Consider the following 26,531-nt stretch of genomic DNA (forward strand, 5'->3'; position numbering starts at 1 on the left):
TGCCAGCACTTCTCCAGAGCCTTTCATGGGACCTGAACTTAATTACCAGTCAGACCACTGGCCTGCCAAGATTGTCTCCTTTCCTCCCTCTTTCACACCATTAACACTTGGAAAATTAATTTGGGACTCCAGAACTCTTATCTGTTCTTACCAACACGGTCACATGAAGTGAATCTTTGCCTTCACTGCTCAACTGTGGTGACTTGCTGGGGTAGGTGGTCAAATCTAGTCCACTGGGAGTTGGCATGGGCTCTAAAACCAGTAATAAGGTTATCTTTTTATCTTCAGTGCCCAGATAAGCTACCTTAAGGTTAACCCTGCCTCAGAAAAATATAGCACTCGGCCCAAGGACGGATGCCTCAGGAGTTAAAGTAAAGCACAGACCACAGAAAGCAATGAAGAAGGTTTCAGGGGAAACAACATATCGTAATGAAGAAATAGAGCCATTTCAATTGGAAAAATCTAAAGTAACAAGGACTAGGGCCAGGGCTGCTTAGGAGAGTCTCAGTACCCAGGATGGGTACCTTCTCCATGTGAAGGGCTGGATCACCTGTGTGTGACTGAGAGATGGTAAGTTAAACCTGCATTCCTGTCCCACCCACACCTGTAGTTCCTGTTAGGACGTGCACAGGGTGCCCAGCTCAGGACAGTTTCCATACCCTAAAAATGAAGGGCTAGTGACTAAAGAAGGGAACAACTATCACTCACTTTTTAGTTAACTTTATTATCTAGTTGCAAGTCTAGATTTATTAAGAGGCTTTGATTCATTAGACTTTTCCTCAATATAGTTTCTTTGTAAACACCTTGAGCTACAGTAATCATTCCCATGACACCACCTTGATTCTGACAAAAGAGAATCACAAACCCTGTGAAGTGGCTACGGTAGGGGAGAGGGATATCTTGAACTGGTCTCTTTAAAGATGAAATGCAAGTTCTTAGGCATGTTTATTCTAGAGCCAGGCAATGAATGAAATCCCAGCACTCAAAAGGCCCAATGATTATGACTATGAGGTGGAGGCCAACCTGGGCTACATAGACGCTGTCTCTCAAAAAACTTAAAAAGTTCTATGTTCTGGATTATCTCGTCTTGAGAAAAGAAGAGGGCAAGACAGGACTGTACATGGTTGCCATGATTTGTCCTAAAAAGCTTCGGTAACAATGACTGTGTCCAACAATCCTGGCTGGCAGAAGGGTGTGTTTAATAGTTCCTCAGGCAGATTCCCTACCTGCCTGTACTGTCCCTCCCTCACCCCTCGAGCTTCTCTGAGGTTTCAGTTCACAAATCAGCAGCAGATGAAAATAACAAAGAACAGCACAGTGGATACGGAGACTAAGAACCCTACTCTTAATTTTAAGAGTGTAAGTCTAGACTTCCTCTGCCCCATGCAATCAAGTTTAATATACACTCCCCATATCTTTTTCTAACATTTTTATATAAATTTAAATATCTTACAAAAAAAGACCTTTTTTCTCCAAACATAAATTTGATCGAAACACAGACACCCACCCCTGAATACTTCCTCACTGAAATATAAATGCTCTGGGAGAAGAGTAGGAATCTTGGCCACTCAGTCTCTGAAGCTTGAATCACACTGTGGAGAAGGCACTTTGTTTTGAGGTCTCCAGCAAGTGTCTCAGCACTCAGAACGGCCATCCACCTGACCCACACCACAGTTTCCCACGTGCCCAGTCAATGAGTCAGCTGGAGGAAGATGGTGAGAAAATGTGATTCTAGGATGTTGAAAATTAAAAGAAAAACAGCACAGACTAGTTCTCACACTAGAAGTGAACTACAAACAAAATCCAAATTCATGACAATTAGACCTGCTTCATTCTCATAAATTATAAAATACAAAGGTGGCTGTTTAATGACAAGACTCAAAACAGTACTCGAAGAGCTTTGTGTCAATATACAAAGAGTCAGTATCTCTGGGCAGGGCCCTTGGAGGAGCACCCAGGCAGAAGGTCCGTCCCCTACTGCTGGGCTAGCAGGGCCGTCCTGTTGGCCTTCATCTTCTCCAGCCGCTTTGCCAGGTGGCTGTTGGTCATCTCCATCTCCTCAATCTTGTCCAGTGCTGTCCGTAGCTGGAGACAAAGAGCACAGTCACTCTGTGGTCAGAGAAAGCCCAGCATCCTTTCCTTCCTGTCTTCTGCTAATAATGACAGCCATGTCTGGGGTCCCCAAACAGCTGCCACCCTTCTCCAGGCAGCTAGAGGCCTAAACAGTGTTGAGGATTGTTTAGACCACAAAATAAAATGTGCAAAAGCTGTAGAAAACTGATGTTATCTGAAGCAAAACCCAAAAATACATTATTTTTTCCTGCCTTACCAAAAAAAGTCAATAGCAGTCACTGCAGGTCCAAAGCTCGTGTGAAGGACAAGCAGCTCTAGTGTTTTTTTTACCAGGTCTTTTGGGTTTTGGTTATTTGACACAGGGTCTCATTATGCATCCATGGCTGTCCTCAAACTAACAGAGAACCGCCTGCCTCGGCGTCCCAAGTACTGGGATTAAAGGCATGTGCCACCACACTTGACTGAAGTCCATTGTAAATTTCCCACAGAACTTCTTTCAGGAGCACGCATGCAAGCACAGTACCTCTCGCTGCAGCTTCCTCTTTTCTGCTTTCAGTTCATCTTCGATTTTCTCTGCATTCTCAGCGGCAGTTCTGTAGCGCAGCACCTGGCCCTCAAGCCGGCTGACCTGTGAATAGGAGCACACAGGCCTCTAGGGTTTGCCACCACTGCTCGCCAGCCAAGAGGAAACTCAGTGCCACTGAGGAGCCAAGGGTCCCAGGAGAAGTACAGTTGCAGTCAGTCACTATAAGACCAATTTCCCATTTTAAGTCTATAGGCTTTTGAAATGTACATGAAGGGATATTTTTCTAATGGACCCTGTTTTTAAATTCTCTAGAACTAGCTTTTTTAAAAAGCCATCTGCAAAGTAGTTGTTTTTAAAAAAATTATATCTGTTAATTTACTGTGTGCACTTGAGGTCTGTGTTTGTTTTATGTCAAATTGTGCTGTGGGACAATGGTCTGTACCCTGAGGCTGTGGATCCATTCTGAGTTAAGAAATATCAAGTTTGATCAAGGAAGACCACCTGAGAAATCTCTGGTAGGAACAGATGGCCCAAATGTATGAGTTCTTGTTTTATTTTTTTAAAAGGGGGGAAGCATTGTGGGACAGTGGCCTGTACCCTGTCACTTATATTTTAAATAAATGTTGATTGGCCAGCAGCCAGGCAGGAAGTATAGGCGTGACAACCAGACAGGAAGTAGAGGCAGGGTGATGAGAACAAGAGAATTCGGGAAAGAGGAAAGCTTGGTCAGCAGTTGTGACGCAGCCACAGAAGAAGCAAGATGTAACTGCCTCGCCAAATAAGGTGCCGAGCCATGTGGCTAACATAGACAAGAATAATGGGCTAAGATAAGTTATAAGAGTTAATTGGTTCATGGGCCAATCAGTTTATAACTAATGTAGACTTCTGTGTGATTATTTCAGGTGTAAGATAGCAGGGCGGCTGAGAAGAACAAGCAGCCTCCCTCCTCCTACAGAATGGCACCCAACATTTAAAAAAAAGAGATATACAGAATGGTGCCCAACATGTGGACAACTGCATCGACATAAAGCCTGAGAGAACTTAAAAAGTAATTCTAGACAAAAAATAATAGAGTAAAGCATGGCTTATTAATAGCAGCACTTTCTCAAGTGGGTTCTGCTTGCTAGCGGCAAGCACTCTCATTTAAGAAAAGGCTTCCTGACTCAGCTTTAGCTGCAAAACCTTTACAGCCCTTTTAAGAGTTTCTAGCTGCAAAACCTTGCAGCTTTTTAAAGAGGTCCTGCCACAAAATACTTAAATGGTGTTGATGAAAAGCTGACTACATGATTTTTGATGGTGGCAGGGACCTTGAAACGCCAAACAGTTGTGGCAAATTAAAGCCTCATGTCAGAAAAAGAGATATACAGTAAAGATATATTCAGATGAAGAAAACCTTTAAAGGGTTTACAGTGTGTTTAAAAATATATGTAGGCTTGGGAGAAAAAAGATAAAAGGATAAAGTCCTTAAAATAAAGAGAGTAGTTGGATATGGTGGCACACACCTTTAATCCCAACACTTGGGAGGCAGAGGCAGGCAGATCTCTGTGAGTTCAAGGACAGCCTGGTCTACAGAGGGAGTTCCAGGAGAGCCAAATATACACACAAAACCCATCTCAAAAAGCCAAAAATTAAAAATAAAAGAAATAGAGGTTAAAATAAAGCCACGTAAAGATCAAAAATACACAGAGAGTCTGAATATTGAATGTCATTATGTTCTCCTTGAATTGTTTGAATGCTGAGGAAGGAGAAACAGCTGCTAAAAGATATTTGTTTATAAATGCTGCTGAGTTAATCCAAGATAGACATTTTGAAAATACCTTGACTTCAAAATTGAAGTGAAAAGGTATGTTACTTTGGAGAAGAGGTTTTGATTTTGTTTCCACAGGAAATGAGAGGCTGTGGATTCATTCTGAGTTAAGAAAAATCAGGTTTGATCAAGGAAGACCACCTGCGAAATCTCCAATAGGAGTGGATGGCCCAGATGTCTGAGTTCTACATCCAGAACAGTTCAAAGACTTCTGTCTGAGAAGATCAAGCCTCACAGGATACTCGAGTTATGACTTGATCATAATTCTAAATTTTCTTTAGGTCCCTATAAGACTATCAGCACCCCCAACCAGCAAGGAGTAGCCTGGAAAACTACACCCACATTCCCAAAAAATGGACTATGGATATTTTCCTTTGTTTAGAATGTTAGTTACAATAGATAATTGTCAAGAGAAAAGCTAAACAAAGGATAACAAAGGATATTAGATTCAGAGGTTTTGTTTTGTTTTTTAAAAAAAGGGGGGGGAGTACTGTGGGACAATGGTTTATACCCTGTCAATTGTATTTTAATAAAATGCTGATTGGCCAGTAGTCAGGCAGGAAGTATAGGTTGGGCAATGAGAACTGGAGAATTCTGGGAAGAGAAAAGCTCATTTCTGCAGTCATGACCTAGCCACAGAAGCAGCAAGATGTGACTGCTTGCTGGGGTACCAAGCCACATGGCTAACACAGACAAGAATAATGGGCTAATATAAGTTGTAAGAGTTAATAAGAATTCTGAGCTACTAGCCCAATCAGTTTATAACTAATGTAGATCTCCGTGTGATTTCTTTGGGACTTAATGATTGCGGGAACTGAGCAGGACAGAAATCTCAGTCAACAAAATTGATACAAGTTAAAGTCATCTGAGAAGAGGGGGCCTCAATTGAGACAATGTCTGTAAGATCCAGCTGTAGGCAAGCCTATTATAGGGCATTTTCTTTCTTTCTTTTTGATCAAGACAGTATTTCTCTGTGTAGTCCTGGCTGTCCTGGAACTTACTCTGTAGACCAGCCTGTCCTCAGAAATCTACCTGCCTCCAACTCCTGGGTGCTGGAATTAAAAGGTGTTTACCACCAGTGCCCAGCTGGGCATTTTTCTTAATTAGTGATTGATGGGGAGGGGTCCTGCCCATTGCGGGTGATTCCATCCCTGGGCTAAAGGTCCTAGGTTCTATAAGAGAGCAGGCTAAACAAGCCATCAAGAACAAGCCAGTAAGCAGCACTCCTCATGGTTTCTGCCTCCAGTTTTCTGCCCTGTCTGAGTTCCTACCCTCACTGCTTTGATGATGACCTGTTGTATGGAAATGTGAGAAAATAAACCCTTCCCATGTTTCTTTTGGTCTTGGTGTTTCAGGAGAGCAATAGAAATCCTAACAAGGACAAGACAAGAGGATAACATGTGGGAACCAGTTGTCCACTGCTATGTGGGTCCTGGGGATCAAACTCTGCTGTGCCATCCTGATGACCTAGTCCTATGTCTTTAGAGCAGAAACAAAGCTGAATTATGCCACCAGGTGTTCTCTAGTGGCTGTCCAACTGTAATGCCAAGGTTTTGAAGAGACCAAGTCACCAGGGCCACTCACAGAAACTCAAAGGCCTAGCCATTTTGATGCAAGAGGCTGAGACATTTGATAGTTTTTAATGGCATTTGAATCATTTGGCGCCTCACAGAAATACTTACACTTTGTTCCAAGGTGGTTATGTCCTGTTCTGCTTTGGAAAGCTTGAATTTGTATTCACTAATTTGTCTATTGGCATCTCCTAAAACAGAAGATAATAATGAATTCCACTCATCTCCAGAGATGACGCTGTGAAGTAGCATACAGAGGGCATGCAGTTCAGGTTCTAGACTCTGTACTGCAAGAAGCTCCTGCACCTCTAGATCAGTGGGTTCTTACTTAACCTGTGGATTGTGACCTCTTTTGAGGTCACATATCAGATATTTATATTATGATTCACAGCAGTAGCAAAATTACAGTGATGAAGTAACAATGAAATGATTTTACGGTTGGGGTCACCACAACATGAGGATGTGTATTAAAGGATCACAGCATTAGGAAGGTTGAGAACCGCTGCTTTAGATACATGTGAACAGTGTTGAGAAAGGAAGCTCACAGGGGGGCAATGGCCCCTGCAGCTTCTGGGCTCCCTGCATCTCTGAACCCAGCCCTGTACCTTCCAGCTCCCAGGCAGTGTTTCTGCTCTCTCACATTCTGATTCTGATTCAGCTCTTCACCAGTCCCAGTAAGATGCACTCATTTCCATGACTCTAGAGAACTGGAACTTCTTCCCTTGATCATTTTACTTTCATTCTCTTATAACAACTATGCTCTGTAATACTGTTTGTATATGTAAAGAGAGGTCCCGTTTCAGTATCCTTAAATCTATGGACCTAGCCAAATGCTTTGCAGTGTATGCTTCAATAAAGCTGAGACAAAGTTTGTTTTTTTGTTTGTTTGTTTGGTTTTTTTTTTTTTTGGTTTTGGTTTTTTGAGACAGGGTTTCTCTTTAGCTTTGGAACCTGTCCTGGAACTAGCTCTTGTAGACCAAGCTGGTCTCATATTCACAGAGATCTGCCTGCCTCTGCCTCCCGAATGCTGGGATTAAAGGCATGTGCCACCACCACCTGGCTAGACAAATGCTTTTCAATTGCATGGTGATGTTATGGGTATAGCTACAAATCATTAGAGGCTAGGCTCTAGGAAGCAGTTACAAAAAGTTAGCCTGTTCCTCCTCAACTTGGTTCCTTTCAAATTCGCTGCCTTTGCAATCTTTCAAAACCTACTTATGCCCTCTGGAACTGCTGGCAACACTATACTGGTCAAGCTCACCATACCACAGCATCCTAACTAGCCTTCCCACATTCTGTCTCCTTTCTGTCCCACCATACCAAAGAGGTATTCTAGAACAAACTATTCATCAAGAAATATGGGGGACCTGAAGTCCACACAAGTTATTACCAATAAACTTCAACCCCTAAGTCCCTCCATTCAGCCTAAGCCCAATTGTCAATATGAAAAGATCACAAATAGCCAAGATTTTAAAGTGCATTACCAGCAAAGTCCCTACAAATTACAAACTAAAAGCTCCTTATTGTAAGTTACACATCAATACCAACAGGGAAAGTATAATACAAATAGATGTTAGGACAACTCTTCTGTGGCATTTAGGGTGAATACAGCACATAGCCAAACATGGTAGTGCACACCTTTAATCACACTCTCCTGGACTCCAGTAGCCTACATCCAACTTATTCCAGGGATACATGCTATAGACCAGTTCAGACTGGCCTGTACCCTGGTACCTACTCTGCATCTCAATGAACTGCAAATCTGAGCCATTCTGCAGTCCTGCCAGGTCCCCAGATGTGCCGTCATTCCTTGAAGACTTCTGCCGTTCTTCCTCTATCTGCAGCTTCAGTCTTCTAACCTGAAATGGAAGTAGAAGTCACCAGTGAGGTCATTGTCTGTTCAATCTCTTTGTTACTTTCTTTGATGGTACTGGGGGTGAAGCCCAGGGACTCCAGCATGCTAAGCAAACACTAGCACAGAGTTTAGCCATATCCCTCTTTTTACTTTGAAAAAGGTCCTCACTAAGCTGCCCAGGCTGGCTTTGCACTCACTCTGTAGTCCAGACAGACCCTGAGCTTGTGAGTCTCCTTCCTCAGCCTCCCAAGTAGTTGTGATTGCAGACCTGTGTCACCAGGTCTGGACGAAGGATAAGTGTCTTAAACTTTTATGTGTTCATGAATATATGGAGGTCAGGGGTCTACATCTGATCCTTTCCTCAGTTGTTCTTCATGTTATTTTTAAGATATGGATCTCACCAAGCCTGAAGCCAAACTGATTTAAGTTTGGCCTGCATGACTGTCCAGTAAGCTCCAGTGAACCTCCTATGTCTACCTTTCCAGTGCTGGGATTGCAGACCCTTCCTGCAGTGCCTACTACTGGGAATTCACATTTAGGACACGTTTGTACAACAAGTACAGTAGCAACTTTGACCAGTTCCCAACCTCAATTCTCTTTAAGTACTGAAGGTAACTGGTCCAGTGGCCATAACACACGACAAAGCAGGTCTGTATTATTATTAGCAAGTCATACAAATCAAACAGTTTTTTCTATAAGAAAAATGGCTCTAGGCATTCAATAGAAACTGATATAAACAGAATGGAATGAGCCTCAGAAGCCAGGTATCCCAATAAAGACTTCTACTCTTTATTACTTGTGTATATCTATACAACAATACATTTTTTTCAATACTTTTTCTTAGTCTTAGTAAAATGAAATTTTTCATGGGTAGATAGAACTTTTGTCTAGGTTTTTTTTTTTTTTTTTTAGAGATAAGTTGAATACTTAGAGAACTTTAACTATTCATCAAATTAATTGGAAGCACAAGTGGCTGGCTCTCCCAGTACCCTTAGCTCTGCTGCCAGGGATTAGAAGGAAGCTGAGACTAGCTTTGCCACTGTCTAGTGGGCAGGGCAAGGCTGATTTCAGACTCAATGAATGCATGCTTCCCAAGCACCTCTGCCTTTTGCACACATGGGTTTGTCTTGAGAGAATTTGGTTATTATCCTATCATTCCTATCACACCCCAAATGGGGCATCCCTCTTCTTCAGCACTCTTATCCAAAGGTCCTGCACGATGTCTACCTTCCCCTTTACACACACAAACTTCTCCAATGCCTCTGGAAGCATTGCCATCAGCTGATGCTCCTGCAGCAACCTCATCTAGGTACACTTTTTAACCTCAGGACTCTCACAGAGCCTGCAGTTCCTGTAGCTCCACTGCGCACTGCTGCTCCCTGCAGTTCCTGTAGCCCCGCTGTGCACTGCTGCTCCCTGCAGTTCCTGTAGCCCTGCTGTGCACTGCTGCTTTTGTCTTCCCAGGCTCCTACCTCAGCATTGAAATGGAACAGCAGAACTTCCCTTGCTGTCGCTGATCTACCTTACACTCATGCTCCCTAAAAGTCCCCATTCTTACCTGTTGAGGCTCATCTCTAACTACCTCACATATTCACTAGTGTACTGTGCCTCTATCGTGTTAGCTCCTGACTTGCACTCCCCAAACTAACCCCTATCTTGGCCATTTTAGTACTCATCAACAGTAGGTCATGCTCCCACAATGCACCCCAGTTTCTGGAACACCTCCCCTTCAAGGATCCTCCCATCTACCTCTTTTTGCTCTTGGCCTTCATTTAACATACAATAACATATTTCAACATTAGACAGCCATACTCCCTAGATTATTTAGTTCCACATACTCTAACCATGACTGCTGAGCACCCCATTCATTCCCTCTGTACCCTGTAGTGATGTTTTATTTGTATTTTAATAAATAAAGCTTGCCTGGGGATCAGAGTGCAAAGCTAAGCCAGTAGAGGCCAGGGAGTGGTGGCACACTGTGGAGGCCCAAAAATAAGCCTATTTTCACCTGTCTAAAGGTCAAAATTGTTGACAACAACTAGGGTTACACTTGCTGACCTAGGGTGTGGTTACTTCATCCTTTTGACATTAAGATGGTCCACACAGGTAGATCTACTTCCCCGCCCCCCAGACCAACAGTCAGGAAATTCAAGCATACTTCTCCTTCTTTTGAGTCTAGGGTGGGTTCACTGCCTAAACAACAGAATGATTTTGTCAAGAATCAATGACTTGATCAAGCAAGTTACTGTCTGAGTTGTCCTTTTTATCATGTTAATGCAGTCTTTTGTTTTCTTCCCCTTTTTGCATGGGCGGGCATAGAAGTATATGGAAAATAACTTCAAGTGTAGTCAGCATTCAGTATTTGCTGAGTTGCCCTCCTGTTACTATCCTGTGTTTTAGTAATTCTTTCTAATCTCTGTTCCTCCTACTTAACTTTTTTTCTAATCCTCTACCCTGGTTAAGTGGTATTTTTGTTGAAGCTGGTCTCTAACAGCACATACCTTTAATCCCAGAATTTGGGAGACAGAGGCAGCTAGATTTCCAAGAGTTCAAGGCTATGCTGAGCTACACAAGACTGACCCAGAAAAAGATGCAGGTGGTAGTGGTTCACACCTTTAATCCCAGTGTTTGGGAGTCATGCACCTTTAATCCCAGCAATAGGGAGGTGGAAACGGTTTGGACATGGAGAGAGGAATATAAAGGGGGAAGAGACAGGAACTCATTGGAGGGTGGAGTCTGAGGATTCATGGAAACAGGATCTCGCCCTGTGGGTCTGAAGATTTGGTAGAGGTAAAAGGTCTCTCTAGTGATTGGCTGTTTTGCTTTTCTGAACCCCAATATCTGTCTCTGGGTTTTTATTATTCATGCTACAATGCCCTAACCCTGACATCGTTCAGCCACACTCACTTCCAGTCACTGATCTATTTTTTTTTTTTTTTTTTACTACATCTGATCTTTACTTTTGAGGTCTTCCCAACACTGCTCATTCAGCTTAACTTACAGGTTCAACCTGATCCCATGCCCACCACCCCCTTTTTTTGTTTTTCGAGACAGGGTTTCTCTTTGTAGCATAGAGCCTGTTCTGGCTGTAATGGATTAATTAAAAACGCTGCAGGTCCCCAGGCAACAGCAGTGGGCAGCGGGTCCTGAAAGCAGCCAATCCCAGGCACGGACAGCACAGTTCCCTGAGTGGCTACAGCAGGCCACAGGGAGGGACAGATAGATGGGCATGCCACAAGACATGCAACAGCAGGTGAGAGACAGAGATGGATAGGCATGCCATGCAGAGTGAGGTTGGATATTTATTTAGTGGGTTATGCAGGGCAAGAGAGAAGGAGAGGAGAGGAGAGAGAGGGAGAGGGAGAGAGGGAGAGAGGGAGAGGGAGAGAGAGAGAGAGAGAGAGAGAGAGAGAGAGAGAGAGAGAGAGAGAAGTTGCCTGTTGGAGAGGGCAACAGAAAAGGAAGGAGCTCAGGCAGCAAGCAAGAAGGAAGATCTGCCTGCTTCAGCATGGGAGGGGGGTGGGCATGGCTTGTCTCTTAAAGAGACAGAACAAATCATTACACTGGCACTTACTCTATAGACCAGGCTGGCCTCGAACTCACAGAAATTCACCTGCTTCTGTCTCCCGAGTGCTGGGGTTAAAGGTGTGTGCCACAACCGCCCAGCTCACCATGGTCTTTTTTCTTTTAATATCATTTTTTATTTTATACTTCTTTTCCATCCTTTCCTATATCGGCAATTTTTTAAATATTTATTTATTATTTATACAGTATTCTGTCTGTATGTCTGCAGGCCAGAAGAGGGCACCAGACATCATTACAGATGGTTGTGAGCCACCATGTGGTTGCTGGGAATTGAACTCAGGACCTTTGGAAGAGCAGGCAATGCTCTTAAACCACTGAGCCATCTCTCCAGCCCCCTCACCATGGTCTTACATGCCCACTACATTACTTGTCCTGGCTATATCCACCTTGACCACATGCCTGTACCACACAGCTAAATGTCGCTAGAGAAACATGATAAGTGTGTTCACAGAAATTTCACATACAACACAGCTTAATTCTATTGCATGATTTCTCTCTACTAAGGCGTATGAGGCATGGATTTTTCAAATAAACCCACAACAATCTGATTATTCACCCAAATTTCCTACATGCCATGAGTAATGTATTAAACAGTGGAATATCATTTGCTATTTTCTTACTGACTGAATAGGAGTGAGGGAAAGAGTGAATAACAACCACTCAAAGTTTTTCAAACTAAGGATTAGAAGTTCCTAGAATTGACATGGGCTGCATTGATGCTTGAACACTTCTGAATACATCACTGTGAGATTTCAATAAGCTTACAGAGGAAAAGAAAAACATCACCTATGAGAGATCAAATCTCAAAATGTCCTCAAAATTGTTTGCTATTATTATTATTATTATTGAGTGCTCATATGCATACACAGAAACACACTCATGTGGAGGTCAGAGGACAACTCTACGGGTCCGCTCTCACATGCTACCTTTATGAGGTCTTGGGGACTGACCTCAGGTCACCTGGCTGGCACAGCCATCTCACTGGCCTGTCTTCACTGTTCTGAATAACTATCATCAAAAACAGGACAATGAAGGAATAGGTTTTTAAAACCCGAGGAAAAATGACTCTTTCAGGCCTTCAGGGTCATGGGAAATGAACAGCCCACACGGTCTTTCCTCAGGAAGCTACTGGAATATACAGAATATGAGTGAATGAAAGAGGAAGGAAGAAAGGCTGAGAAAAGGGAACCTAAGCCCTTCGAAGCATGGGCAGAGAAAGACCCCACCGGCAGGACAGTCACGCCAGTGCAGAGCAAATAAGCTACAGTTCAAAATGGACTGTGAGACACTAAAGATGGAACCAAGAGGGACCTGCTATGGATCAGACAACCCTGAGTGGGCTTAAAACAGGGGCTAACTTCATGATAAACACAAGAAAGCCAGGCATACGGAACAAAAAGAAAAGCCACCCAGAACACAGGATGGCTCTCTGGAGTCCTGCAGACTGAAACAGACTGGCCATTAAGAGGCTACAGGAACAGAAGTAAGCGCATGTGTGGCAGAGGTCTGTCTTCTACAGATGAATGCCAATAGAATAGCATCAGCAAGTCAGTGTGATTCACACTAAGGAAGATGGTCAGGGTGAGGGTGGAAGGGCTGAGCAGCAAGCTTTGTGTGCATCCTCTACAGTTTTAAGACAATAAGAATTAGATTTTCTTCCTTTAAATGTCACTTCAGTACTAAAGTTAAGAAATACATTTTTCCCCCCAAATCTTATATTTCTCAGGCTGTCCTGGAACTCACTATGTAGACCAGGCTAGCTTCAAACTCACAGCGATCCATCTGCTTCTCCCTCTTGAGTGCTGGGATTAAAGGCGTGAGCCACCACACCCACCAATATTTTTGAATTTCTAATGAACATTCATTTATTTGCATTTTACTGCCTATCTTAGATGAATCGGTGGTTTTGGATGAGCAGACAGCTTACCTGTGACAGGAGCTCCTCCTTTTCGCCAGCAAGTTTCCGTAGCCTCACATCTGGAACGAGTGGGAAGCTGTAAACTGGACTTGGAAAGGTACTCACAAATAGCCAACATCTACTAAATTACATTGTTCACATTCTGAACATGAAAAGAGGCAAAGGTTCTAACTGCAATCAAACGAGTCCTTTATCCTCCTAACCGTACTCCCAGTCGGTGGCAGCTGTGACACCAGATCTGCTCCCAGAGCAGTGACTTTTTGCCTAGAAACAAGGAGTCCAGAGGAAACCATTTTGCTGTTGCTGCAAAAATGTGTAAGCTTTCCCAGTTATCTTCAGAGGCTCTCACCCTTGGTGGAGGGCAGAATATGGAACAGGGGTGGGACCCAGGAGTCCCGAACATGTGCCGCACAATGCTGGTAGCAGTGGGCTGTGGTGGCTAATGTAATGTGGGGGCGGGCGAGTGAGGTGCTCTAAGACTAGCAGTGAAACAGAGGGCCGAGTGGATCAGAAAACCTGGTGTGGGTTTGAACTATTGTTTAAACCTGTAGCTAACTTAGTGATGAACACAAGTAAGCCAGGAATAGGGAACCTGGACTCCAGCCTGAGGCAGATGCACAGGGCTGCTGCTTCTTAGGCAGGAACAGGCTACCTAGGCTGAGGAGATACCACGAGTCCAGCTAAAGCAGCAGCTCACAGTTGGCCAATGACCCCATAATAAATGAGGGTCAGCCATGTCAGTTTCAGTTCCATTAGCCCCCCAAAAGGTGGAGGAACCCCAGAGCTGCCCATTGCTATCTTCAGTTCTATACACTAGCAGGCTATGAACAGCTATGGATGGGAAAAACAAAATGGTAAACTTACTTAAAAGATTTTTGTTTTCTTTTTTGGTAACTCACTTGTATTGTTTTGAGTGTGGGGTTTGTAAATAACGTCATGTCGAATGCCAAAGGTAAGCAGGTCTTCAAAATCTCCCCTCTAGCTCACCTGACCCTCTAGCTCACCTGACCCTCTAGCAAACCTGACCCTCTAGCAAACCTGATCCTCTAGCTCACCTGCATCCTCTATCAAAGTGCTCAACAACTGTGTTTCTAGAATTCTACATGAGACAACCTGCTTACTAACTTTAAAATATTTTAGCCTGTGCTGTTCTTATAATGCCTCATATTCCCTTAAGAAAACTACACATACACACAAAGGTAAAAGAGAAAAAAATAAAAAAAATTAATGTAAGCATATGGCACAATAGCTATCTGTGCTATTTTTCTTCCCCTAGCACAAAATTTGTTGTGGGGCTGTTAGCATCCAGGCACAGCCAGCCCCACCCCTGGAGAACCTGACAGAGGGTCAGGCCATATGTAGGGCAGGCAGCACTCTGTCCCTTTAAAAGGTGAAACTCCGCCTACTTCTCTCTCTTTTTCTTCCTTCCTCCCCTCCCTCTCTATCTGTCTCTCTCTTCTCTTCTGCTGGTCTTCTTTCCAGAGGCAGGTGTCTTCCCTTCACTCCCCACTTTTCCATTTCCTTTCTCTCAATAAAACCTCCCATATACGCTCTATCTGCATGGCTGTGTCTTACCCACTGTGAGCTCTCACACCACAGAATCAGAACAGGGGCAATGGCTGGATCCCTTTGGCTTTCTGGAGAGTTGCTAATAGGTTCTCTAAGGGTCACTTTTAACAGGCTTGGGAGCCCTGCCCTGAAAGTCACACTTCAGTATGTGCCTTCTTCATCATCCATTTCTCGCCACTGGAGAGATGCTTCAGAGGTTAAGAGCACTGCTTGCTCTTCCAAAGGTCCTGATTTCAATTCCCAGCAACCACATGGAGGCTCACAATTATCTATAATGAGATAGATAATGCCCTCTTCTGGTGTGCAGACAGACATACAGGCAGAATACTATATACATAACAAATAAATCTAGATAGATAAAGAAAGAAAGAAAGAAAGAAAGAAAGAAAGAAAGAAAGAAAGAAAGAAAGAAAGAAAAAGAAAAAGAAAAGAAAAATGGTGGCAGAGAGCTGTAGAGCCCTGGGATAAACTTAGGATCTAAATCCAGGTAGGCCAGGAAGAAGCTAACCACAGGCTAGCAAGTCCCCACCAGGCCTGAGCTCCCCTGGGGTGGGCATGTTGGACTCTGGGTCAAGTCTGTTGTAAGTGGAAGGTGATGTGTATGTGCCCGCAGTGCTTCCACCAGCGCTAAACCACGGGGTGACTCCATTTCTGTTCCCAAGATCAAGATTCTTGTCTAAATAGCCCATATACTGCTCCCCACCCCCACCCTCAGCTAGAAGCCCAACATCAATCCAAAACTAAACAGCAAGCAGTCTCTCACCTAGTGGCCCTTCTCCTGCTGACTCCAAGACCTGAGCCGCTTCCTGAGACACAGCAGTAATGGCTCCAACCACAGGTTCATGATTGACATCACCATTGGGAGTGCTGTCTGGGATTATAACTAAGCCATGTTTCTGTGGAAAAGAAAAAACTTAGTTACAAGCAGTAACTCACACAGAAACTCTAAGTTCTGTTGAGGCATCTCTGTGACAATGTTTGTTTGCCATGTGTAGAAACTAGTTAGAATTAGCTTTATGATATACCTCTGTGGAGGAAACAGCTCAATCCACCAGCATATCAAGGTCAGGAGAGAAAGAAGGCAGAGCAGGGGAAGAAGGCCCAGGCTGACATACCTCTGCTGTCGCCTCTGTCTCCTGCAGGTCAGGCAGCTCCCCTCTGAGCACATCTCGCTCACTCCTGAGGCAGGTAATGTACATTTTCTGTTTCTCTAGGGCCTGGTTTTAGGCAGGGTAGCAGGGAAAGAACAGCACAGAAAAAGAGCAAGAGAAAGGTGACTAAATCCAATGGCAGGTAAGGCCTACACGCAGAGGTCAGAGTGTGGAAACAGCAGCCAGGCAAGGGGAGAAGACTGTGCTCAGCTGCAAGTGGGTTTAAACAGAAGAGAGCTCATGCATGAACTTGGCAAGACATGCTCATCACATGAAGAACGTTTTTACAGACAAAAAATTCCTGCCTGTCTTCCTCAGTTCGTTTTCATTTGGTGAACAACAAAATAACCCAACACATCTGTTTCATCTTTAACAAACTAGTTTAGTTAAGAATATGCCTGACTTTAAAAAATAAAGACAGTTTGGGAAGAAGAGCAAGTCTGGATAAGTTATTTAAATACTGGCTGCCTGCTTGTTCTCCAGTGTTAACAAGGTTCTCTGCTACCAATTGACCCAAGACAGCTCATCTCCAAAGGGATTCTCCACAACCTGCTATGTTAATTGCTTTTCTGATAAAAATTAGTTAATACTGATAAAATGAGAAAGCCAAATAAACAGAATGAACACTAGCTGAGCTGGGTAATGGGTTTCAAATCTAGCTTTGGGGACTTAACACATGAGAATCCACCCATCTGACAAACAGGAAACCTCCCCACTCAGGAGGCACACTGGGCCTGGAGCGCTGCTCACACGGGCAAGTTACACTTGAGGGTCTGGGAAAGGCAGGTAGGCAGTGCTCGGCAGTCTCCTTATTTCCTGCACCAGAGCCTTCAGGAAAGCAGCACAGGCAGAGGAAGGACCTATTTTGGTCATCAATGGTGAATCTGAAATCACGCTCAAACACCAAGATGGAAAGCAGGTGCCCAGTAACCTGGTGGCAGTGCTGGTTTTACCAGAACCCTTCCGATCTTTTTTTTTTTTCTCCTGCATTTAATGTTTCCTCCAGCATTAGCCCAATAAGTTAAGTTCACCAGGTCAAGAAATAGGTCAACTGTTTAGTAACTGATGGATAGAAAAGTGTTTAGTGGTTGTCCTTGTTGCTGAACAGAGGATCTTATATTGCCTAGGCTGGCCTTCAACTTGCTATGTAGTTAAGGTTGACTTTGAACTCCTGGTCCTGCAGTGTCCACCTACACTGGGATTACAGGCATCTGTCAACATGCCTGGCACTGATTGAGTAACTTTTATAAAAACCATTATAATCCTACTCTGTGACAAAATTGGGAACAAGTAAGAACTGACTGCAACAGCAAACACTGATCTAGTGGCGAGGCACCCTTCCACCCTGTGATGCGCTTCCTATCTCCCTGTCCAAAGTTACAGTAGGTACCAAAGGAGAAGATGAGTTCAGTTCACTCTGGCTCTAAAGCCTTTGCATATAGACTGCATTCTGGTCCTTCCTGGTCATCCCACATAATGCTGGGGACATATCCCTTAGGCAAGCCCTCTGCCTACTTTTTACAATGCAATGTTTATACCTAACTTCCTTCCCGTAAGTGATGAAAATTCATACATCAAATGTATCTCCAATTAGCTGGAAAGTGATTTGAGAGTCCAGATTCCAAAGCTTTTAATATCTGTGGCTAGTGTTAACCGCCTTAACAACCGATGCAACATTAGAACAAGCACAGGAACATTCCCTAATGTCACCTGAACCATGTGGGTTAGATGTGTGTTATGGGCACAGCAGTCACCTGCACCACAGGTTAGATGCGTGTCACAAAAGCATGGCATGCAGTTGTGCTGTAATCACGACATTAAGCTAAGGAGGTGGTCACTTTTATAATATGCTGTGTCAATGATTCCACTGAATATAAAAGACCTCTCAGGAATAGACCAATCTGAAGTTAAGAATTCTAGCAAACACCAGTACATGGCTTTTGTGCCTCCTTCCACAATTATAGTACTGGTTTCTTGTTTTACTTTTAGATCTTAAAATTTCATAATTACAGATATAAAAATAAAATATATCCTGTATATTTGTGTATTTCACCACAAAGCTTGAAAGCTACTGAAATACCTTATAATTGAGTCAAACGCATTTGTTGTGGTTCTGAAGTCCTCGGTAGCCTGACCACATGACCGCCGCCCTGCACCACAGGCAGCAATCGCCTCTGTTGCAGCATTTACAGAACAGAAAGTGCATCTCCGCAGAGAGCTCCAGAATCTAACATCTGATCCAGCACCCAACAGCCAAACAGATGGGGAACAGGCTGGAATGCTAGGCCATGGTGAAATAACTGCAGTACTGAGAACGGGAATTCACCGAGGCTGGGCTGGCAGGGCCCAGGCCCTTTTGTATCACTGCTCTGCTCTATGCTGAGTACCTAGAGAGAACTGAGAGAAGCCAGCGACAAGGGAACTGACGTCACCAAGGAAAAGTGAGAGAAAACTCAGCTTCAGCCTGGGGCTTGTTTCCTAAGTTATTAGATTTTATGCTTAAAAATGAAGCTGGAGCTGAGTGATGAATTAGGTGCCGGAAGTGACCCCTTTGGAAGTAAATGGGAAGCTGGGGGTGGTGGATTCAGCCTGCTCTACACACACTCTGTCTCAAAACAAAACCAAACAAAACAATCCACGTCTAGAGATATAGCTCAGTAGTAGAGCATCTGCCACCAGGTGTGAGCTCCAGGGTTCTGTTCCTCAGACTGGGAGAAGCAAAAACAAATGACATGAGAAGGCCAGGTAGGAGGAGTAACAAGTGCTGGCGAGGAAGTGGAGAAATTCCATCCTTTGCTCATTGCTGAGGGGAGTGTGTAAGGGCAGTGTTGCTATGAATACAGAATGGACTACTCCTCAAAATCACCCAAGTTACTAAATGACTTAGAAATCCCACTTTTGGTTGGACACCCCAAATACCTTCAGTCAGAGCAGCGGTGAGATAGCTGCTAAGCACATCCACAGCAGCCCTGCTCACAACAGTCCATACAGAGAGAGATGGGATACACATGTCCATTCAGCTTCAAAACGTAAGGACATTTGCTGAGTGTGGGTGAGGAATGCCTGGAACCCCAGAACTCAGGAAGAAATGGGAGAATCACCCTGAACTATATCCTGCATAGTAAGATCACACACACACACACACACACACACACACACACACACACACATTCATTCTGACACATACTTCAGTGCTGATGATAAAGCTTAGGCTATTGTGCTGCTGTAATAGAGCAGCCATAAAGTGCTATGAGTCCACCTCATTGAGGAACCTAGAGTAGACACCCGGAGACAGAGTGGAACAGTGGTTGGCAGGGGTGAGGTGGATGGCATTGTGCAGTGGCTACATTAGCTGGAGAGGATGGAAATAGTGCACAGCAATATGGGTGAATTTAACTCCACTGAACTGTCTACACTGTAGGTTTATATCTATACAACATTCTTTTGTTTATTGTTTTGTTTTGTTTTTCCCAGAGTGCTCTGTGTAGCCCTGGCTGTCCTGGAACTCTCTGTAGACCAGGCTGGCCTCAAACTCAAAGATCCACCTGCCTCTGCCTCCCAAATACTGGGATTAAAGATGTGCACTGATACCACCCAGCTACAAAATTCTTAAAATGGCAAAACTACAGAGTGGCTCTGAGGGCTGGAGGCCAGTTGTAAAAGGGGTATCTATAAAAAGGAGAGGTGGGAGTACCTTTATCCTTACTGTACCTCAGACATGTCCTGGGCTGCAATACTGCCCTACACCATTGCAAGATGTGACATTTTTGAGCAAAGGGCACATGGGCATATCTTGCTATCATTTCTTATACTTGTATGTGAATCTTAACTTTCCTCTAAATTAACATATTTATTTTTAAAAAAGTATTTATTATTATGTATATGATGTATGAGTGGACACACACACAATCAGGACAGAGGACCACTGTGAAGTCTCTTCTCTCCTCCCATCTTTAGGAGGGTTCTGGATCAATGCACCATGCTCGCAAGGCAGGCCTTCTACCCACTGAGCTGTCTCGGCAGTTTGTAAAAGTTTACTCTTTAAAAGTTAAATAGCTCTTACAAAAAAATTCAATAAATCCTCAGACAGTTAAAAGCCAAGTAATTTATATCTTAACCATCAACATGTACATTTATAATTTTCTTTTTGAGACAGGTCACACTGTATAATCCTGACTGGCCTAGAATGCATGAGATCTACCTACCTGCCTCCTCCTCCAAGTTCCGGGATCAAAGACATGTGCCCCTACAACCAACACTGGCATTTCTTTTTAGTATGAAAACCAAGATCGGTTTTAATGAGCTATTTTATGGGGTGTGTAGTCTTACTCTAGCTAGTCAGCTAGTCTAGGATACCAGTTTAAAATGCTAAGAAAGACAGACAAATGAGAAGCCCCAGGCCTCCTGACTCATGAGCCCGCCATCCCAGACAGTATGTACACTTCAATTTCTCAAGTAAAAATGTATATAACCTAAGTCATTCACAACTGTAATGTCCCCTGGGAAGTTTTCTAGTTTTTGATGGAAGTTTGGAAATTTGTTAACTTAAGCTTCAGAAAGTTATCTAAAAGTTCCTTTTGTTCTTAAGATTTCTGCCCTATGGACCTAGGGATGTGACTAGTTTGGCTGCCCCCAGCATGGCTGGAGTGTGCCTTCAGCACTAAGCAAAGCAGCAGTGGAGGAGGCCTTTGTTTGCCTTACCAGGCCCCACGCTGGGAGTGCTGGGTTGGAATGAGAGATGGTGTCACAGTTTGGCAGCCCCGAATCTTACATTCCTATCTGTTTCTATAACTGATTTGTAATCTCCTCCTACTTCATTCACCAACAATTAACAAGATAACATTTCCCCCATCTCCACCTCCAGCTTCTTTTTTAATCCATACTTCTGCAACGTAAACATAGCCAGCTACCCACAGAACTTGAAGTAGATGCTTGTGGTTGCTCTGGGATAAGAATCCTTGGGGCATAAAGAACACTTCTTTTAAAGGTTTCTATTGTGAGCACCACAAAGCATGGAGTCTGGAAAGAGCAGTTCTCTCTAGGCACACTACCAGGGTTTCCTAGAGAAGTCTCTGTCTTCTGTTTATTCATATTGTCTAAATTTTCTTGGTCTATTCCTCAGGAATGAACTTCTCCAAAGCCCCACCTCCTCTCATACCCCAATTGTTTTATCTTTCCAAATCAGGGTCTCTTGGAGGTCAAACACCTCTTTTGTCACGGTGTCTACTTTCTGCTGAAGGCGCTGATTCTCCTGAAGAAGGAGGGAGGAAGATAATAAAAGCAGAAAAAAAGTAAGAGTATTAGAAGGAAAGCAGAACGAAAAGGAGGCAGATGAATTTTAAAGTGGGGGGGGCATGATCAACGGAGCAAGGAAAGATGGCGCCCAGTGTCTCACTGGCTTGTCCAGTAGCAAGCAAGGGAGGACAGCGGGACACAGCTACGAGTGCGCTGAGTGTGCACCAGCCCTGGGGCAAATGTCAAGGGTACTGGAGAAAACTAACTGCTCCAACAGCAGCTCTGAGGCACCAGCCAGCCTGCGTTCCTGCGTACACACAGCACTCCTGGGTTCTACCCAAACATGGAACCTCTTATATTTGCCAAAGGAAACTTACGTTTGCTTATGAACAAATGACCCTTTACCACAGACTTGAATGTTACCTGGTAAAGGAGAACTAAAAAAAGGACAGACATATCTTCTGCTTGATCACTCTGATTTCCTATTGGCAAAAACTGAAATATCAAGAATATCATAAACTATAAGAGAAACATGAGCTTTTAGAAAATAGGATTTTAACATCTGGCAGTTCTTAAACAAGTCTTCTGGTGGGTGGTGATATTGTCCTAGTTAGCACAGACACAGCCTAGAATCCACAGGGGGAAGTCTCAGGTCAGTAGGCTTGTCTGTGAGGGACTGTCTAGACTGTTAATTGATGGGCAGATGGTCCTGGGCTCCATCAGGAGGGTAAGATTCAGCCAGCCAGTGAGCTAACCAGCTAGCATGCAGCACCCTCCATGGTTTCTGGTGTACTTTCTGGGTTGTGAGTGAGTTCCCCAGCTGGAGAGACTGCTGTGTGCAATAGCAAACAGTCCTGTCCTGACTTCCCTCAGTGACTGAAATGTGACCTGATGAGGCGAAATAAACTTGTTCCCTACCTAAGTTGCTTCCAGGCATGTATGTTATCACAGCAACAGATAGCAACCTGAGCAAGTGCTTGTCCTAACATCTTACCATGTTCCTAGTGTTCCTATGTCACTGATAAACAAGCAGAGCAAGTGCTTGTCCTAACACCTTACCATGTTCCTAGTGTTTCCATCGTCACTGATAAACAACCAGAGCAAGTACTTGTCCTAACACCTTACAGTGTCCCCTACTGTCACTGATAAACAACTAGCAACACTCTCCTACTCACACACTCTCCACTTGATTGTGTGCATCTTAATTCTGGAGACCCAAAGGCATTGTGTTTGGTACTCAGTCTTCAGTTGTGCATGATCAATAGCTACTGACATCCAAATGACAGAAATTGTAAGCATAAAAAGACCATGGCTTTCCAAGTTTGTAGGTAGCATCCTGGTGATAAATTACAGAAATCCAGCCTTACTGTTATCCTCTCCCATGTAATTCTTAAAAGCTGAGCCAGTCGGCCATAGCGGGGTGGAGCACAAACGCTCTGAACTGCCTGGGTCCCCTCCTGCACTGCGGTGCTGCCTTAGTGTGCTGCACAGCCCCTCCGCTGCAGAGCTGAAGATCTCGACAACTTCACCTTTGCTTCAGCTTCAGCTGCCTCAAATGCACTAACTTGAGTAAAGATCAAAATTCTAATCCTCAAGAATCATGTCCTATTGTATGCCGTGCCCTAGGACCCAAAGAATATATTCCATAATGCTTCCTTTTCTAACTTCCTATGGTATCTGCAGGAGAGCGTGCTTAAGAATAAAAGACACTGCCAAAAATCCTGCTAGTAAAGGAGGGAATTTATAGAATTTGTAAGCATTCACTTTTTAAGCTTGCCTTTATATTTTATGTTGGAAAATTTTTGAGAGGTAAATGTTTATACAAGTAAACTCTTTATAGCAGCGGCTCTCAACCTGTGGGTCGTGACCTCTGGAGGCAGTTAGCACCCTTCCATAGGGCTTGCTCGTGACCATCTTTATAGTAGCAGCTCTCAACCTGTGGGTCGCTCAGTTCTAACAGGGGTCGCTTAGACCATCAGAAAGCACAGCTATTTATATTATGATTCATAACAGTAGTGAATTACAGTTATGGAGTAGTAATAAAATAAGTTTATGGCTGGGGGTCACCACAGCATGAGGAAACGTATAAAAGAATTGCAGCATTAGGAAAGTTGAGAAGCACTGCTTTATAACGCTGTAATAGTCTCCCTACAAACACACCACTATCCTATCCAACTCATTTTTTTTCAAAATCAAATATTTCAACAGTTCAAGTACATACCTCAATGAGCTCGTCTCTCTGCCGAAGGCCTTCTTTGAGTTCATCCATTTTATGCTGCAACACACTGCACATATGTTTCTGCCTTTCTAACTCCTGTTGTTAAGCAAATGATATTGTTACAGAGGTCAGGGGATACAAAGCTGAACAAATGTCATTGAACACGGGGCCAAGTCTGACTTCCAGGGTCATGCCTGGATGGATGGTTTGCATTTGTGAAAAGGGTCAAACTTTACATCTCCATCCTGCAAGATGAAGGCAAGAAAAGCAACATAAGGACAGCAAAATGTAGGCACTTTTAAAAAATGAGTAACTGTAGTGTACAGGAAACTATTTTAAATGATTCCAATCTCCAAAAACAATAAAGGGTAAGTGGGAGAAAAGATTACATAAAAATTAAAATTTTTAGAATACCAAAAGCTACCACAAAGTAATAACAGGAATGACAAGCTACACAAGAAATTATAATTTATGTTCAGAGACAAAGATTTATTACTATTTTTCCATTTGAAGAATTCCTAAAACAAGACAAAATAACAAAAATAAAGCTAACAACAAGGAAAGCCAAGCTAAGGCCCAGGAAACAAGAAGGGAGCAGCTCCAGTATGAAATATGCTCAAAGGAGAGAACACACAGCAGCTCTGAGTGTCACCACATGTGGCTTACAAAAGACTCCGCGGATCCACCCACCATGGCTCTCTATCACAGACACACTGGGAAAACCAGAGAAAGACCAAAGCAGCTTATAAATACAAATATATTGTTTTGCAGAATGACTTCTGGAAAGCAAAGTACTGCAAACAACTTGAACGCCCATGAGTCAGGAGCTGGTGGAGCAGTGTCTGCACAATGGAATAACCACACTGTGTACAGGAGTGTAGATATGTGTGCTCCAAGCACATCAGCATTTACAGCAGGCTGCCAGTTTCTAGTAAAGGAGGGCCACAAATACATGTGTTGAGATGTATTTCAAATGCTGTATGTCTTTTTAATAAAAATTGGCTAATATGTCTTCTTGGCTGATAAAAAGAAAAGATGAATCACTAAACTTAAAAAGAATTTCCAAGGGCTGGAGAGATCACTCAGCAGGTAAGAGCACTTGCTTTTCTTGCAGAAGACCTGAGTTTGGTTCCCAGCACCCACATGGTGGCTCACAGCCATCTCTAACTCTACTTACAGAGGATCCAATTCCTTCTTATGATCTATACAAGCACCAGGCATGCATGTAGTATACATACATACACAAAATAAAAGGAATAAATATTTAAGAAAAATAGAAAATAAAAAGAATTCCTCCAAGGAAAGAAGAAAGGGAGAATGAGACAATAGATAAACTTTGAATTCATTTTCATTGACTTTCAGAACTACCTATAGTTACCTAAGTCAGGCGAGAGCTCAGTTTAAAGTACAGTTTGTAGTAGAAACAACCCAAATACCTGGCAACCGAGGAATGGACGGGTGATACGTAGCAGAGACACAGGAACAGAGTTCATCCTTTTGAAAGAAGGGACTCTTATCATGAGCATTGGGGACTATATGCTAAGTACCATAAATCAGTCACATGTACTGATGGAGGATGGAGGCTGCCAAGAGTTCGGGAAAGGACCAAATGTCCCTATTTATTTAACTTGCTTAGAGTTTACTTTTGCAAGAAAAAAATGTACAGATTTCACATGCAATATAAATATAACATCCTACTGTGACCTACAATCTTTAAAATGGCTAAAATGATAAATTTATTGTGGAGTGTCTTTTAGCCATAATTAAAAAATAAAAACAAAAACTTAAGCTATTTTGAGTAACTTTAAAAACACATAGTATTTTGGCTATGCAGGTCCCAGGGTAAAGGCTAAGCCGAACACTATGACTACTTTCAGTAACTATACCTATGAACTAGTCTTGCTCTGCTGAGTGACTCAAAATAAAGCAGTGAGAATTAGGAGCTGCATTGTGGCACAAAGGAGATGGAGAACAGAGGGACTGAGTGTAATCACTAGAATGATAAATATAAACTTGAACCATCACAGCACAATGTATTTTGTCTACACATTTCTACTAACGGGCCTATGAAATATCACCTTAGTAGTAAGAGCAGCCCCAGCCCTGTGGGAACAGATAGAATACTGCTTGGACAAAGGACTGGATGCCAAAGGTAAGACTGAAGCATAGTCTTCTGTCAGAAAGCATGGAGGCTACCAGCAAGCCTCCCAAAGAACCTGAGAATCAGCCTGAAAGACTCACCAGAGCCAGAAGTGGCAAAACTGAGCATCAAAAGGAACAAAAGCTGCAACACAACACTGAACTCAGCTCCACAGACACTTTTAAAGAAGACGGCTGGCCTCCGTGAGGGCATCATGACTCCTTACTTTGAAACTATAAAGGCAAAGGCTCTTTATCTTGACTTCCAACACTATGGCGATTGCCTGTCTAGATAATAAAGGTCCTCATGATAAAAAGATAATAAAGGTCCTCATGTTTTAGTTTTGTCATAAGCTAAAAACAAAGAATAGGTAGTTAAAAAAGAAACAGAAATGGTAGAAGATATCTATAAATCATTTATCTGGTAAGTGAACTATATCTGAAATATAGTTTTATAACAGTAATAAATATTGAAAAATGGGCGATTTCAAAAGATAAACCATAAGCCCATGAAAAGACCCTCAAAACCAGAGAAGTGCAAACCAGGGCCACATCCACTAGGACGGCAGACCCGACGGACGAGCCAGCCACTAGTAAACAACGGAGAGAGTGTGGACAAAGACCGTAGCTGGCACTGCTTTGGAGAGTCTGCTCCGCCTCACATGGTTCATGCAGTTGCCAGAGGACCCAACAATCCCACTAAGTATTTAGACAAAGCCAAACCATGTCCACAGAAAAATCACACGATACATGTCAGCATTTTTTCATCAAAGGTCAAAGGGGGAAACAACCCAAATACCAATTAATGCTGCTGGACCTCCCAACACGTGTGGCTACCCTAACAACGAACAATTAACAGGCCATAAAAAAAAATGAAACACTTA

The 26,531-nt window shown here is 43.2% G+C and overlaps 1 protein-coding gene across 17 annotated transcripts in view; it reads right to left on the reverse strand.

Moving 5' to 3' along the window:
* Positions 1-704: 704 nt before the first annotated feature.
* Lrrfip2 (LRR binding FLII interacting protein 2) overlaps positions 705-26,531 on the reverse strand; it is a 107,093-nt gene continuing 81,266 nt past the window's right edge. For 9 of the 17 annotated variants that reach the window (XM_085688926.2, XM_085688925.2, XM_087905197.1 and 6 more), the window contains 9 exons: positions 23,512-23,604; positions 21,214-21,306; positions 16,020-16,121; positions 15,668-15,800; positions 13,345-13,394; positions 7,716-7,836; positions 6,089-6,168; positions 2,597-2,701; positions 705-2,085 (listed from right to left, as the gene is read on the reverse strand). In XM_085688926.2, coding sequence (XP_085545052.1) covers positions 1,975-2,085; positions 2,597-2,701; positions 6,089-6,168; positions 7,716-7,836; positions 13,345-13,394; positions 15,668-15,800; positions 16,020-16,121; positions 21,214-21,306; positions 23,512-23,604 — 888 coding nt within the window. In that variant the 3' untranslated portion in view covers positions 705-1,974. The remainder of the gene's footprint in view (positions 2,086-2,596; positions 2,702-6,088; positions 6,169-7,715; positions 7,837-13,344; positions 13,395-15,667; positions 15,801-16,019; positions 16,122-21,213; positions 21,307-23,511; positions 23,605-26,531) is intronic. The other 8 variants (XM_085688931.2, XM_085688929.2, XM_085688930.2 and 5 more) reach the window with 2 other exon arrangements.

The sequence above is a fragment of the Myodes glareolus genome, chromosome 4 (assembly GCF_982192425.1).
Source record: "Myodes glareolus chromosome 4, mMyoGla1.1, whole genome shotgun sequence".
In the NCBI taxonomy this organism is placed as follows: domain Eukaryota; kingdom Metazoa; phylum Chordata; class Mammalia; order Rodentia; family Cricetidae; genus Myodes; species Myodes glareolus.